Source organism: Balaenoptera borealis (assembly GCF_965194805.1).
Source record: "Balaenoptera borealis genome assembly, chromosome: 14".
Taxonomy (NCBI): Eukaryota; Metazoa; Chordata; class Mammalia; order Artiodactyla; family Balaenopteridae; genus Balaenoptera; species Balaenoptera borealis.
In genome coordinates this window covers 91,448,938-91,464,655 of record NC_138875.1, presented here as the reverse complement: position 1 = coordinate 91,464,655, position 15,718 = coordinate 91,448,938, and the positions used below count along the sequence as shown (strand labels likewise).

The 15,718-nt window shown below is 65.2% G+C and overlaps 1 protein-coding gene across 9 annotated transcripts in view; it reads right to left on the bottom strand.

Annotated features, from left to right (window-relative positions):
- The window catches only part of FBRSL1 (fibrosin like 1), an 86,489-nt gene extending 71,660 nt beyond the window's left edge, over positions 1–14,829 (bottom strand). For 8 of the 9 annotated variants that reach the window (XM_082354749.1, XM_082354742.1, XM_082354744.1 and 5 more), the window contains exon 1: positions 14,138–14,829. In XM_082354749.1, the coding sequence (XP_082210875.1) occupies positions 14,138–14,416 (279 nt within the window). In that variant the 5' untranslated portion in view covers positions 14,417–14,829. The remainder of the gene's footprint in view (positions 1–14,137) is intronic. The other variant, XM_082354751.1, reaches the window with a different exon arrangement.
- Positions 14,830–15,718: the final 889 nt, after the last annotated feature.

Sequence of the window (15,718 nt, the reverse complement as noted above, 5' to 3'; positions counted from 1 at the left end):
AGGCGGCGGCAGCAGCAGATCCCTCCCCTCTCCCAGGCCCAAAGACCTGCGGCTCAAGCAGGATCTGGGGAGGGAAGGGCCATCCACGGCCTCCCAAGAGGGGGCATGTGGCACCCCTTGACCTCTGACCCCACACCAAGGGCTGGCGTACTCACCTTCCTGCACGCCCTGCATCCCTGCCCTGTCCCCAGTGTCAACTCAGGGGTTGACTCAGCGTCAACCGGGAAGAGAGAGAGGGATGGTGTGCCAGTGGGGGCTCCTAAAGGTCAGCTGAACCGTGAGGCCGCAGGCAGGGCGCTCGTCCTGGTGCATCTGTGAGGTCAGACACCCTTCCACGCAGAAGCGCGCTCCCACCACACGTGGATCTGCCCAAAGTTCCACAGGCTTCCGCCTGAGCAGCAGGTGGGACCCCAACGTCCTGGATGCAGGACTGACCCTTCCCCCTGCTCACACTCTGGGCTATCAGACCCCAGGGACACCCACAGGTCATCTACACTTCCGGGGCCACTGCCGGAATCCCCAAGGGCACCAGCTCATCTCAGCCCGAGGGGGTCGCTCTCCCTCACGCCCTGCCGACAGAGCCCCTGCTGACCCCAGGACTTCCCAGCGCCTGCCCTGCCCACAGGTCAACTCATTAAACTGGCAGTGAGCGCCGACTCTACGCTAGCTTGGCGCCAGGCACCTGGGACCAGATCAGGAGGGAGCTGGGCCAACAGGCGAGTTGTCATGACACCCAAAAAGGCAGGAGGGTGACACAGGCAGGGAAGCGGAAAGGAAGGAGCCGCTTCAGAGCTGCTCGGGGAGGACCCTTGGTCAGAGCCCAGGGAGCCTCCCTCAGGGAGCAGCCAGTGCCAAGCCCCTGAGGTGACGAGGAGTTCCATGCTCCCTCTCTGGTGCCCGTCTCCTCAGGATGGTGATGCCAGGAGGGAGGCTCTACTGGTCAGCAGCCGGCCCAGCATACGGCCAGGGCTTCCCTGGCGAAGAACGCTGAGGCCGCCCCTCCGGCGGCGAGGAAGCACTGGTGAAGACGGCTCGCTTTCCATACGCAAAGGACTTAATACGCATGGGCTCCTGGTGTGCCCGTGACACGTGAATGTCACCCCCCACAGACAGAGGCCGAGGCCCAGAGAGGCCCAGCGACGTTCCCGGTCACCCAGCGCGCAAGGGTCTCCCTGCTAACAGGCTGCTGCCACACAGGCCCTGGAGCGCAGCGAGGCCCCCAGAGTCCCTACCTGTCCAGCCTGGACGCCACCTCCCGACCACAGGGCGCCAGCCTGCAGCTCCGTTGCCTCAGAGCCTCACTGCCCACCCGTGGGCGCCCACCTCCCCCCAGCCCCATCGTGGTGCAGAGGGTGGGCCCAGCAGGCTGCGGTCAGAGGCCCCAGGGAAGACACAGGGCAAGTCCCCAGGCACCACGCTGTAAGGGGTGCGTCAGTCAGGGCCCCCCGCGTGCGTGCGCAGGCGAAGCTCGATTAGAAGGAGGCGGCGGCACGACCGTGCAGGCCGACGTCCCGAGACCCGCTGCGGGCGGCCTCGTGACCCCAGAGGGCCGCGGGAGGCGGAGGAAAGGCCCTCAGGCAGGAGCCCCGTCTTCCTCGGGGCACGGCGGGCCTTTTGGCTCCACACGGCCTTCAGCAGACAGGACGAGGCCCGCCCGCATGCAGAGGACGCCTGCCGCACTCAGTCTGCGGTGGAAACGCAGCCCCGTCCACACGCCCTCCCGTCTGGGGCCAGGCTGGCACGGCTGGCCCGGCAGGTGCCACCTGAGGGGCCCGCGGGCATGGGGATGCGGGGCTTTGACACAGCCCCACCCCGCACACCCGGGACCCTGGAGACCCTGGGGCCCCGGGCAGGACGCGAGTCTCTGGGCTGCGGCCGTGCTGGTCAGGCCCCAGGCCCAAGCCTGCCCTGACAACGGGCCTCTCGACTCCCACACCTCGGAGCCCCCCCACCGTGGGCCACCTTGACCTTCTCATCGCCACAGAAAGTGGCAAGTTATCTCTCCCCACCTCCCCATGGGCCACCTCCTTCCAGAAAGAGTAACTAACTAACCATCTTGCCCCCGTGAGACCTGGTCCCGAGATGCGCATGTCCCACGTCACTGCGGGGTGAGCCTCGCCTTTACAGGGCAGGAAGGGAGCAAGAACCCTCCTCAGGGTCTTTCTAGGGCCGCCCGAGGCCACTTTTGACCTACCTGGCTAAAGTCACAAAGACTGCTTCTAGCCCGCGGGATAACCTCTGAGCTCTCAGGTCTGAGCCCTGGAACAGAACAGGGCTGCCCGTGGCGCGTCTGAGCAAACACAGAGAACGTGTCCACTACTAACCATGAATCTCCAGGGGCAGCCTCCCCCAGGGGGACACCTGGGACCTGTCTTTCTAACAAGCATTTGTGAACAAAGAAGAAGGACAGGGAAGGGCAGACGTGCAGCGAAGCAAGCGTGGTGCTGACTTACGTGGTGAGCACCTCAGACAGACCCGCCCCCCGCCGCGCTCCGGGGCCCACCTCGGCCCCTCCACAGGTTCTGGAAGGGCCTCAGGAAAATTCTAGGTCATCTCTCCAGACACATCCGGCCACCGCATCGTTCATGTGGTAAAAAGGACGCATCTGTCAACCACAGATTGTTCTAACTCGTCACATCTGTAAACCTGTTTTTGGCATTGTTGTCTTTCGTTAGAAACAACTAGATTGTCAGAATCTTTGAACCACCAGTGCCTCTCCCCTGGCCTGCACTCAGTCCAGCTCCATGCTGGCCACAGCCCACAGTGGCAGGTGGGGCCCAGGGCAGGACCTCCTGCATCTGGAAGAGTTGGGGGAGCAGGAAAGCCACCTGCCTTGGCCGGGCTGAGGTGCACCAGGCGTGGGCCTTGTGCAGACGGAGGGGGCGGCAGGACCACGGGCTCTCTCCTGGCTTCCGCAGGCAGGAGGCCTCATGCTGCACACGTCCCAGCTCCAAGAGAGGCCCATAGTGTTTCCCGCCTGAAGGTTCGAGAGGATGAACTCTAAGCCGACGGCCCTGCCAGTTTCCTCTCCTGGAAGGAAAATCGCCATCTCAGAAGGATTTCTCTGGAGCAGGGCTTACCAGGGTCCAGATGCAGCCGCTCCTACACCGAGCCACTGCCATGAGAACGACCGCGGAGCTCCCTGGGCTTCTGTTCTGTACCGCACTGCTGGTGAGCGCGAGCCAGGCCTGAGCTTGGTGCCCAAGGCTGGGGCTGCCCTCACCTGTGACGCCAGACCCGTGGGGGGGGTGTGTCTGGGCCCGTTTTGAAGGCTCAGCCATGCTTGGGCACACGCAGTGCCAGAGTTCTGCCCTCACTGGCCTCAGTTTCCTCATCTGTAGACTGGCGCGGCAGCTGTGCCCAGGCCTGCAGGGAAGAGCGAAGCTGGGGCATGCGGGGGTTTTACCCACAGCCACACTTCTGAGCCACACTGCGGGCCCACAAAGTTGGTGCTACGAGTGCTCCCGAGTACAAATGGGGAAACTGAGGCACCGCCAAGGCTGCGACAATTCAGGGTGAGCCAGGACGAACTCCAGTGCTCCAGGGTCTGGGGTCATGTCCCCCGGAAGTGGCCAGCTCTTGCCATCACCAGAGGGTGTCCGGCTGCAAGTGGGGAAACCCAAGGGGGTGTCCAGGCAGGGCCTCAGTCACCACAGAGCCTCGGGGCACCATCCCCTCCAGATCTGCCCGTGCAGTCACACCTGTGAGCACACAGGGACAGATGGGCAGACGCGGCCACACACCCCCCAGCACCCACGCCCGCATGCAGGGGACCCTCCAGAGCAGGCGCTGCCAGGCACGGCGGTGACAAGCCCTGGGACCTGAGGCAACGGCCCTGCAGCGAAGCCCCCCGCAGTAGCCAGGCCCTCTGGCCCTCCCGGACCACGGGGGCGGCGGTGTGCATGTTGCCGTGAAATCAGACTAGATCTTCCTGCAGCGATTTTACGTGACCGCCTGCAGCTCCCCTAAACACGATTACTATGCAGCACCGACCGAATTTCTAACTCGCTTCTGTAAACCGACCGCGGAGAGAGAAAAGCAATGACAACTAGTAAACACAGACTCGGAACGATTCCCCTCACCGGGGGCTGAGGCTGCCTGCTCCCACCTGGATCAGGCCCTTTCAGGCCCCCAGACCCTGCAGGCAAAAGCGCGGCCACACCCCTCTGACCAGGCGGGGGGCCCCTCTACTCTGCGAACCACGCTGGGGTCTGCTCCCCAGTACCTGGGCTCCAGCCCATAGAGCTCACCCCTCGTCACCAAACTTGGGCAACTCTCGCCGCCGGGGGCAAGAAGGCAGATGGCCCACCTGAGCCCTCACCACTGCCCCCCACCCCACCCCACCTGTCGCTCCACTTCCCGGAGGGAGGCTTTGTGGGATGTCCATGTCACCCTGGGACAGGGCCAGGCCTGGAGACCCGTCCCCGTAAGGTGCCAGGAGGCTGCGGGTGGCAGAGGCTGCCTTCTCCCAGAGCCTCTGGACCTGAGGGCCCCAGCAGCCCTCCCGACGCATGGTTCAGGCACCTGCTCTCCATGGTTCCAGGAGCTCGCGCCACATCCCACCCACGTCCAGTCTGAGTGCGGCCCCACCCAGTCCAACTTCAGAGCCTCGCCCATGGCTCACCGGGCAGGCTGTCATCCCCCGACCTGGACGCCCTTCAGAGCACGTCTGCCTCAGGGCCTTGGCGCGGCTGTTCCCTCTGCCCTGGCACCCACATGGCTCACTCTCCCTCACCTGCAAGTTCTGGCTCAAACTTCCCTTACCCCACCCAGGGTAAATCCGCAGCCCCCATGCCCCGCCCCGCCTCCCCACTCCTCAGAAACTCAACGTGCAGGTGCTCCTTTCCTGTGGTCGGGGGAGCACGTGGCTTAGCGCAGGGTCTCTCCCCAGGCGGCCAGACAGGAGGCAGCTTCTGCACCACCCACCAGCAACTGGTGCCCGACACCCCCAAGTGACCAACTCTCCATGCCTACCTGGGACTAAGAAGGTTCTGGCGACGACGTGGGACTTCGGTGCCAAAATCAGGGAAGTCCTAGAGAAACTGGGGAGGCCCCGTGAACCACGACGACAGCATCTTCCATCATTTAGACAGCCTTCGCCAGAGCCCCTCCCTGCCCACACAGTGGGCTGGGGGCCAGGATGGAGGGGTGGGAAGGTCCCTCTGCCTGGCCTGACCCCCACCCCGGGCCCTGCTCCAGGTGCAGGAAGGCTGGGGACACCTCCAGCACCTGCCGCTGACCTCTCTCCGGGCTTGAACGCTGAACTGGGAGCTGGCCCGGCTGTCCCAACTCCGGTGTGGGGACCAGGTCCAGTCACCCCCTCCAGCTATGCTGCTGGGACAAAACTGTCCTCCCTGACCCGTCCACCGCCTAAGTCACACTCACACCGCACAGGCACCGCTGCCCGTCTTCTCCTCAATCCCACGCCCAGTGCGCCAACCCCCCAGGCAAGTCATCCTGCCTGAGAGTCACCTGGCCCTTGAGGACCATTTCCTGAAGGCCTTACTGACACCTCAGCTGCTCCAGAAGCTTCCGGAACCTGACTCGTTGCATCCTGGTCCCTCTGGGTCCGTTTCCCGCTGGCCCGCTGTGCTCCTCCTCAGTGCCCTGCCCCAAGCACCCACCCACAGTGGGCGCCAGGCACTGAACACCTGGTGAGGCCGGCACGGCTGGATGGCAGACGGTCAGGGAGCCAGGAGTCAGGAGCCGGGCCTTCAGCAGGACGACCACGGCATCTGGAGTGCTTCCCGAGCGCCAGCCGCCTGCACGCCAGTGGGGAGCGCCTCTGGGAGGGACGCCCCTCCCAGGCCCTTCACACATCCAGTGAGCCCCCGCCGTGTGCCGGGACAGAGAAGAGTCACCTGGAAACAAAACACAGACCTACCCCATTGCTGAAGACAAGCCAGACGCCGCCTGGTGGAAGAAGGCAGCCGCCTGCCCAGGTCTGCGCCCTGTGGATCCGCTTGAGCCGCCACCCAAGACCACGTCCACGTGTGGGTCCCCCACCGCGACCCTGGCCGACGGCCTGGGCCACCCTCTGCCCCGCACTCGACTGGGATTTACGGTCACAGCCACTGTCCTGACAGTGACGTTGCGAGGTCAGTCTGTCCAGGCCCCTCTCGGCATGACCGCCAGTCCCTCCACGCCCAGACAGCGCATCCCGCACTCGCCCACGACTGCCACAGTTGCTCTCACGCTCGTGGCCCTGGGAGCTCCCCCTCGGCCCCGGAACGTGCACAGCTGCTGCCGAGGCCTGCCTGGCCCGGCAGGGGAAGCTGCGGGGGCCGGGGCCGCTGCTGCTGAAGCACCTCGTGCCTGCCTTCCGTCCGGGTGGGGCACGAAGAGAAACAAGCTCAGAGAAGGGCCTCGAAGAGGAGATGGGGAGGGCGCAGGACCACACGGCAGGTACTTCCACCTTGTCACTCCCTAGACTCTCTAGAGGAAACTGAGACCCGGAGCAGGCACAGGGCTGCCAGGGGCCACACGTGAGGAGAGGGAGACACTCACTAGCTTCACTGGCCACCTCAGCTGGCGGGGAGGGCCTTGGAGGAAGCAACCTGAACTTGCTCCTGGGTGATGGCGAGAGGTGGGCAAAGGCCCCAAGGCAGACGTTCCTGGGTGCTGGGACCGAGGTGAGGAGATGGGCAGGGCCAGGCCTCGAGGGGAACATGGGTTCATTCCACAGATGACAGACAGGGGACCCCTAGGGGATCTGGGCCAGGCAGAGATGTGATCTCCGGAGCCAGGGGCCACTGGCTGTATCCAGGCGAGTCTATGAGCATTCCTGTCTGACAAATCCTCACTGGGGCCGCAGGCGGAGCAGGGCTGAGGGCAGGCCAGGCAGCACGTGGGAAAAGCATCGGCCAGGGGCCTGCCAGGGTCTGAGGACCAGCACGTGGGTCCAGGGCTGGGGGGCAGAAGGGACAGCTGTGGTGTGTGAGGTCAGCTGAGTGATGGGGTCGTGGCAGACCCACGGTCCCTGTGGGGACTGGCTCGTACAGAGAGGCGGGACCCCTGGGGCCACAAGAACACCCCACCCAAGGCTGCAGAGTATTTGCAGGGAGGGTGGCAGCTGCCAGGCACCCGAGGTGGCACAATATGTCAGATTGGGGGCGACCAATGGGACAGGGCCAGGGGAGAGGATTCAGGACGTGGCTGATGGCCACGCAGGGCTGGAGCTCCCATGGAAGCTGGTCTGGAGGACCCACCAGGAACCTGATCCCCATAGGGTCAACTCTTGACTCAGCGTGAAACTGTGAGGACCGTCCCTCCCAAGGACAGGAAAGGCAGGGTGGCCAGACACGCAGCCCTACGCCAGAAAGGTGAGGCCCAGGCTGGACACGTGGGAGCGCTGCCGCTGTCTGGTCACATGGCCTCCACCCCCAGCCCCCAAGGTGCAGCACAGACCCACGCCCTGTGCCTGGTTCCCATCCCGCTCTGCTACTTGCCAGCCATGTAGACTCAAAAAGTGACTTAACCCCCACGCCTCAGTTTTCTCTTCTATACAATGGAACAGCAAGCATCCACTGCAAGGGCTGCTAGGAGGATGAAGTGAGCCGAGGCCCTGACTGCTCTCGCTCCTATTTCCGTGACTTTCGGCATCACCACGGATCGGGCCGGACTCGGGCCTCCCACTCCTCCCTGCCAACGGTGTATGAGTGGCGGCCCCCTGCCAGGGCCGCACGTGTGCCTCGCACAGATGGCTGCTCTGCTCCCCACAGCCACCGGCTGACGCTAAGCTCTCACCAGAGAACCCTCCCTTGTTTGGGACCTGCAGGCACCTGCGGCCGGTCAGCGTGTGCTGCTCTGTGCAGCGTCCAGAGGGCAGCGACTGCCCCAGACGACTGCTCCAAGGAAGGAGCAGAGCCGGGGCCACTGAGACGCTTCCCCAGGACAGGGTGTGACCCGGCAGTCCCTGCCCTCACAAACATTCCGTGCGCACCAGGATCCCATCAACTCTCCCGGCACATTCACACAGAGTCCTGGTGAGCTGAATGAAGGGAGTAGCGCGGTGCGTTTTCCTTCCAGGACTAATGTGGGAAACCAGGGCACTGGAAGGTTCTCCACACCCAACTGGAGTCAAATACATTTGCCCCAAGTCCCCAAAGCACTTGACTCCATGCAGGTTTCAGATTCCAGCTCCCGAGGGAGAAAGCACCTCAGGTGACCCCAGTGACCACCCACGTCCCCACCCTCACCCCAGCCGCCGAGCGCCTCACCCACCTTCCCCAGGCCTCTCCACCTGAGAGCCCCACCCGTGCCGGCTCCCGCCCAGCAGCCGCTGTCACGACAGCCCGTGACCTCCCCCCAGCCTCCCTCGAGTCTAGTCACCTATCTGCCTGGAGCCAAGCCCGCAGCCGGCTCAGGGCATGGCCACTGCTTATCGATGCTCAGTGAGTCAGGAGAGAAGGACGGGTCAGAGCCCTCCCTGGTGGCCAGCGGTCGTGCCAGAGGCCCGGCAGCCTCATGCGAGCCTGCCTTCGCCTGCCTCGGGGCCACCACTGCCTGGGCCCCAAGGAGCGAGAGCGACGAGAGACCGTCCCGAGCAGCAGCAGTCCAGGAGAGACGGGCTGCCAGGGCTGGATGAGGGAGGCCACGGCTCAGCTACGCAACCCACGGTGCTGAAAACCTCAGACTGGGAGGCGGCCCGGCTGCCCAGGGGCCCCACGAGACTGCACCCGGGGACGCGTCCTCAGGGCACCAGGACCAGCAGGTACGCCGGTCACCAAGGAGGCAGAAAGGGGCTCTCGGCAGAGGAGTGCGGGCCGGCGGGCAGCACGGCCTGGGCAGCAAGACCACAACAGGCACCTGGGCCCTGCCCCTGACCAGCTCTGGACTCGGGCCCCAGGTGAGTGGCAGAGGCCAGACCAGTGCTTCCGTCTCCCCATCTGCACAGGGCCCCCGTGACCACGGCTCCCCGCTCCCAGGGCTCCGCGCAGAGCACGTGAAACCACACGGGTCAAGGCCAGGACGGTGGTGTCCCCCAGCGGGTGTCTCACTGCGTGCCACTGTTGTCACTCTGGCGGCCCCAGCTCACAGTGACCCCACGCCCACGGTAGGGGTGGTGTCCAGGCGCCAGCATCGCTCCTACAGAAGGCCGACTCTGCCCGCCTGACGCGCGTACCCGGCCCCCCAGCCCTCCGCGGCGCAGACGTGCGCACACCGCCCAGAAGCCAGGGCGGCGCAAAGGGAAAGCGGGCTACAGCTGCCCCCGGGCCGCGCCACCGGGGCAAACTCAGCTTGCGGGAAGGGGAGGCTGCAGGCCGCGGGGTCCACGACGCTCTGCCCCAGGCGCAGCACAGCCTCCAGGCGCCCGGGAGAGGGTGGCAGTGGGGAGACGGACGTCTGCCACCTTTCCTGTCGTCAGCCCCCCGCCGGCCTTCACAGTGTGGGTGGGACACACAGGGAAACCAAGGCCCAGGGGCCACAAGTGCTGTGCGCGCAAGCCCCAGCCATGGGAGCAGGGGAGTGGGCCAGCGTGCCGGAGCAAGATGGCCCTGGCCCCCCGCATGGGGCTCAAGACCCTCACCTGTGCTCAGGGGCAGGCGAGGGTAATGAGCTGACCATCCGTCGGGACAGCGGCTGCCTCCACGCTGGGTGTCACCTCTGAGTGTCTGCTCTGTGATCCTACTGCCCGCGATGGATACGTGGTGACGGGCGGGAGACGCAGCTGAGCCCTCCCAGCCTGGTGCAGCCTCAGGCTCTGCAGTCTGGTCGATCCCCACGGTGCTCAGAGGGGACGGCCCTTCCCTAGAGGTGGGACAGCCGGCCCGGGCCACAGTGCTGCTCCTGCAGCCCAGGAAAGGCTGCCCCTTCGATGTCGCGCAGGACCACCCTCTGCCTCTTCCTGTCTGCGGACTGGGGCTGTGGCGGGCAGATCCTGGGCGAGGACTTGTCCCCCGGCCCAGCCTCAGTTTCCCCATCTGAAGACTAGAAGGCAGCCTGGAGGAGGTGCTCTGGCCTGGAGGCTCAGGCGCTCTCCAAGCTGAAGGCTTCTCTGGCTGCTGGCTCTCCTCACAGAGCCCAATCATCTGCGTGGTCTCAGCCCTGCTTCCCCGTCAGAGGGCTGGGCTGGACACGTGGCCCCCCAGGCACACCAACAGCATGGGCTTCCGTCCACGGGCCGCGGGGACTACACCCCAGCTCCCTACACTCCTGGCCCTGAGCACCCAGAGGCGGCACAGACCACGTGCCCTCCGCCCCCGTGGGCCGCTGAACCCGGCTCGCAGACAGACCGCCACCACTGAGCCTCCTCGGCACCCCTCACCGACTCCCCGACCCGCCACGGGGCCAGGTCCAGACCGGAACCCACCCCTCCGCGGGCGTGAGGCTCGCATCCCAAGCTGGAAGAGCACCGTTGTTTTCAGGGGAAGTGCGCAGCGAGCCCCTGGGCAGCCCCCGCGTGGTGTGGAGCGGGCACGACTCCACGTGCAGCAGCTCACGTGCGGCCTCGGGGTCTGCTTTGTGCTCATGAGAGTAACACGTGTTGGTCAGCGTGTAGGAAACAGAATTAGAGAAAGGAAGTCACCTGCGACCACAGCTAAAATGGGGGGTCTTTTCCTTTCCATCTCTATTCCCGGGTACACACCTCCCAGACGTGTGTACAGATGTGGTAAATAACCTTTTCCTGCTGCAAAAAAGGAGACACAAGACTGAAAGCGTGGTTACAGCTGCACAACATGCTCTGGAAAGGCCAGGGGCTGGCGAGAGTGGTCACTGAAGGAGGCTGAGTTTGGAGCTGACTTTTTTCAAAATATACCTTGTCATAAAGCTTGACTTCTGAAGCACGTAAAAGTATTCTGCTGTTCGAAAAGCAAATTAACAAAGAATCATGTGGATGCCTAACCAGAAGAGTGGTTCTAGCGGCAAATGCTTTCTCTCCAGACCTGCAAAGACGGAGCTGAGGGCAAGGGCTGGCGGCCCTGAGGGAAAGCCCCAGGAGGCGCACAGTAGGTCTGCTGGGCACGTCCTGACTGCCCGCGAGGCGACCTCTCGGGAGACCTCGGGGCCCGCACAACCTGCCCTGCGGTCGGAGTGCAGATTTTCCACAGGGAAAAAAGGTTGAGAGGACCTGGGGAGAGACCCACAGTGCTGCTCTGGCCTGCCCCCAAGGGCCTTCCCATCACCTCTGGTCAACACACCGGGAGGCGGAGACATCACAGGAACCAGAGGGACAGCAAGGGCTGTCCATCAGTCTGTCCCAAATGTCCCTGCTCAGTGAGAACAGAAGAAAGAGTCCCTGTCCTGCCCAAACCACAAGACCGCTGTCCCACTGCTACCTGCTCACTGCCCCCACACGGATAGATGGAGACTCAGAAAGCCGATGGGGACCAGGGCTCAACTGTGTGACCCCCTGCCCAGACTGTGGCCTCTGCACACCCTCAGCGCAGACGCTGGACTCCAGCCGCCCGACCCAGGATCCCAGGAGACAACTCTATCCCCAGGACTGTGGACACATCCTGAGCCAGGCCAAAGCAGGTGCTGCCCTCAGCCGACAACATCACTGCCACGTTGTGGAGCTCCTGCTGTGTCCACAGCACCTGACGGAGGCGGCCGGTGATCCTCTCGGCTGCCCCAGAGGCAGGGATCGGTCTCGTCCTCCCTCAGGGGCACACTCAGGTACACAGGGTAGAGGGTGAGGGTGCCTGGGACCTGCCTGGGACGCAGGGGGCGGGAAGGCCTTCCCCGGGCAGAGAGGGGGAGGGGCCTGTCGGGATGTGGTGGCGGGGGGGGGGGCCTGCATCCCCAGGACAAAGGCAAGGAGGACTCGAGGGACACTGGCACTGTGCACAGGTCCCACCTCCGGAGCAGGGCCACACCTAACATTAGGTTATGCTCCAGGGGTGGCAGCCTGTGTCCGCATGGAGGCCAAGACGGACTCCCAAGGGCCTGGCAGAGCTCTGAGACCAGGCAGGCTGAGGCCTCCACGCTCACGGTGCCGGGCCTCAGTGTCCCCATCTGTGCCGTGGGGACAAGCAGGCCTCAGAACAGCACCTGGTAGAGCGCACTCATTTGCTGAGTGCCAGCTGTCACTATCAGCCTCGTTATCAACTATCTGAACTCTGGGGGAAAACCACTACACTTTAGCAAGAAATGAGGCCAAACAAGCGGGGCTGATCTAGGAGTTATGACTCGTCCAGAAGTCCCGTACTTTCCAAGGCAGGCAGACTCCTCCCTGGCCCAGCAGGGCAGAGAAAGGCGCATGGAGTGGCCCCGGGGTGATGCGGCCGCGTGAATGCCAAGCAGAAAGCAAGCTCAGTCTCACTATGACCCGGCCGGGGCTGGTCTGAGCCTGCAGAAGTCCCCTACAGCCGAGGCCGCACTTTCCGGCCCCTGATGCAGAAGGGGTGCAGCCAGAGCCACTGCAGGCAGCGTGTGGGCCCAGCGGGTGCGCTGAGTGACCCTGGGCGCAGCTTTCCTGAACCTCAGTATCTCCTCTCACTGGTTCATTCCACAAACACGTATGGGGCACTAGGACCCCGCAGGGGACACACACACACAGACATGGGGCCTGCTCTCTTTCAGCTGCAAGTTCTGGCGGGGAGAGCGTCACAACAGAGCAGACAGCTTCGGAAAGAGTGGTAACTGACAGCAAAGAAAGTCTGTGAAATAAAACGGGGAGATGGACAGCTGGGGGGAAAGGCACGCTGCTTCAGGCCATGCCCGGAGAGGGCCTCTCAGAGTGACATCTGCGCCTGAGACATGAAGGCGCCAAACAACCCAGGCAGAGGGAACAGCAAGTACGGAGGCCCTGAGGCAAAACCTGAAAGGGGCTGATATGCTGGTGTGAGAGGATGTCAGGTGGCAGAGGCCAGCTGATGGGCCGCAGGGCCTTGGAGGCCGCAGTAGGGGTTTTGTCTTTTCCCCACGGGGCAGAGCGGTTACACACCTGGAAGGTGGGTGGTGTATCCCCTCTCAGAGGCCGCAGGGCAGGACCTGGCTTGTACAAAGGCAGGAAACTCAGCCCTGGGACCTCCCCTGCCCAGAACGGAGCCAAGGCACGTGCCACCACACCCCACCAAAGCGCGTTCGCTGAGGACCCCCTAGGCCCAGGAGCCATCTCAGGCCCCCCAGATGTGCACAACAGACGATCCTGGGGCTCTGTGTTAGCACAAGCTCTGACACAGGTGCCCCACCTCTGTGCACCCATGTGCCCAGACAAGAAGGGGCAAACCTGTCCCTGGGCCACCTCTCCCTGGCTGCCAGCACCCGACCCTGAGGCTCTCTACGGACCCGGGGCACCCCTGGGAGGGGGCTCACTGCAGAGACCTGAACTGTGGGGGCTTCCCTTCCCCCAAAGCTCAGCCTCTGCGACCGGTGAGTCCTAGGCCACTGGCCCCCAACCCCCAGGAAAAGGGGAGCTGTTAACTGAGCGGCCCCTGGGGCCCCAAACCCAGTGGGTGCCGGTCCCTCAAAGTAAGTGCTGCCTGGGGCCCCTGGAGGGTGGAGGGGCTGGCGGGCTGGCCAGCTGGCTGCGGCTCACGGGACTCCGCGGCCAGGCGGCATTCCTACCCAGGCCAGTTCTAGGAGACAGCAGCTCCCAACCGGTCCACTTGCCAACTCTGACAGCGTCCATTTCCTTCTCCACTCACTTGGTTCCAGGCGAGAAGGGAAGCATTTGCTCAACAGATACTTCCATGATAACTCAACCAGACAAACGATATTTTTTTGCCATCCTATTAACCACGCAGCAAACAGCGGTCGCAGAGAGGGGGATAAAACATGACCCTCCCTCTCCCCGTCTGAACAGAAACCTCGAGGAGGAGGAGAGGAACAGGAGGAATTCCCCGTGTATCCATTTTATCACGGCCTCCACCAAGTCCAGCAGTGTCCACCTCCCTAGCACATCCTGAACCGAATCAAGTGATATTTTGGCAACAGAAACACAACTGAAAAAAGACCGGCTGAGTAGCTAAACGGCCCCCAGTTCGGACAGTGTAATTTAGAGATTTTTCTCCCCAGCACCTCAAGACACAAACACACCTGCACCCAACGCAGGTTGCCGGGTCCTCCAGGAGCAACCCGCCGGGCGCGCGGGGCCCACGCAGCCCGGGGAGCCCTAAGGGGTGGGTGTGCCCATGCCCCAGGGGCTTCCGCTCGCGACCCCGCGGCAGCACGCTCGCGGGGGCCCACCTACCTCCAAGGCCTCCAGCGTGCTGAAGCTGGCGATGGCGAAGCCATCGATGACCTCTTCCTCCTGCGAGCTGGACTCGCGGCGGCGGCGGCGCGGGGGGCGCGCGGCGGCGGCGCGGGGCGGGGGCGCGCGGGGCAGGCCCGTGTTCTCCTTGCCGGGCCCGGGCTCGGGCTCGTCCCCCGACGACGCGCTCTGGTCGCGGGCGTCGCGGGCCGCCTCCCGGCGCCGGCCGCGGTCCCGCTGCGCGCGCGAGCGCCGGCTCTGGCGGACCTTGGCCTCCATGGCGCGCGGTGACCTTGCGGCCGCGCCGTCGGGCTCCCGCTCCGCTGCCGCTGCGCTACGCGGCACCGCCGGGCTCGGTGCGGACCGCGCGGACTCCGGCCGTGGGCGGCGGCGGGCGGCGGGCCGGGCCAGACATGCCGCGCGGGTGGCCTCAGCCCCGGGCCCGGCGCGGCCTGGGCGCCTCGGCGCGGGAGGCCGCGCGCATCGGCGGGGCGGCCGGCGCTCAGCGGCCCTCGGCCGCGGCCCCGGGGGCACGCCCCATGCGCGACTGGCGGCGGGCAGCTGGCGGCGGGCGAAGGCTGGGCGGAGGCCCGGTGGGCGGGCGGGGCGCGGACCGGAGCTGAGGCTCCTGGGCTCGTGAGGCGGCGGTGGCAGCGGCGCCCCGAGCGGATAACAACTGACGTACTTCCGCCAGGCAGCCGGCGCCAGAGGAAGTGGGCGCTTCAGCGGGGCCGACGCAAGCCCCGCCCCGCCATGGCCCCGCCCCTCCTAGCCCCGCCCAGGCCGCGTTCTGCCCCTCGGCCTTGCCCCACCGCCCCGCCTCCGGCCCCGCCCCGCCCAAGCCGCGCTCCGCCCCGCCCTCACCCCGCCCCTCGGGGGAGGGAGCTGGGAAGCCGCCCCCCTTCCCGCCCCTCCGCTCGCACCTGGGCAGGCGTCCCTGAAAGTGGGAGGTGTGGGGAGCTGGAGTGCTGCCCGCTATTTCAGTTGCGGGGTCGGGGTGGGGGGCGTCTTTGCGCCTCCCCAGGCGCAGCCTCGTTCCGAAGAATCTTTAAATGGGAGCGCATGAGCAGAAAAGTGGGGGGCCTCTCTACGCTCACCGTCACCCCACCCCGCCCCCGCAGGGTGAGCACGGATGAGGCGTCCTTGTCCCAGCCCTGATGCGAGGGCCGAGGGTGGGGCGTCCTCGCCGCCACTCCTGATACAGGGGCGGGTAAGGGTCTTACTCCGCTCGTGGAGGGGCACAGACCACCTCCGCCCCGAGTGGGGGCGTGTGAAAGTCGGGTGAGAGTTTCTCGGCCCCTCACTACCCTGCACCCCAATCCAGGACTTCTTCACGTGTCTCTTGCCCCTCTTGTCCCGGGGTCTTCCTGCAGGCTGGTCTTGCCACTCCACGGCTTCCCCGTGCTCTCCACCGGCCCCTGCCCAGGCACCCCAACCTCTGGGTTCTAGTCTGGGAAGGGGGAGTTCTACACGAAGTGCGTCCCCTCTCCCTTCTCCTGGGTCAAGTTCCCCGCCTCACCCCTCTGGGTGGGAGGCCCCGGGCATGCCTGGTTGGCACAGAGACAGCAATTTGGGGTGCAG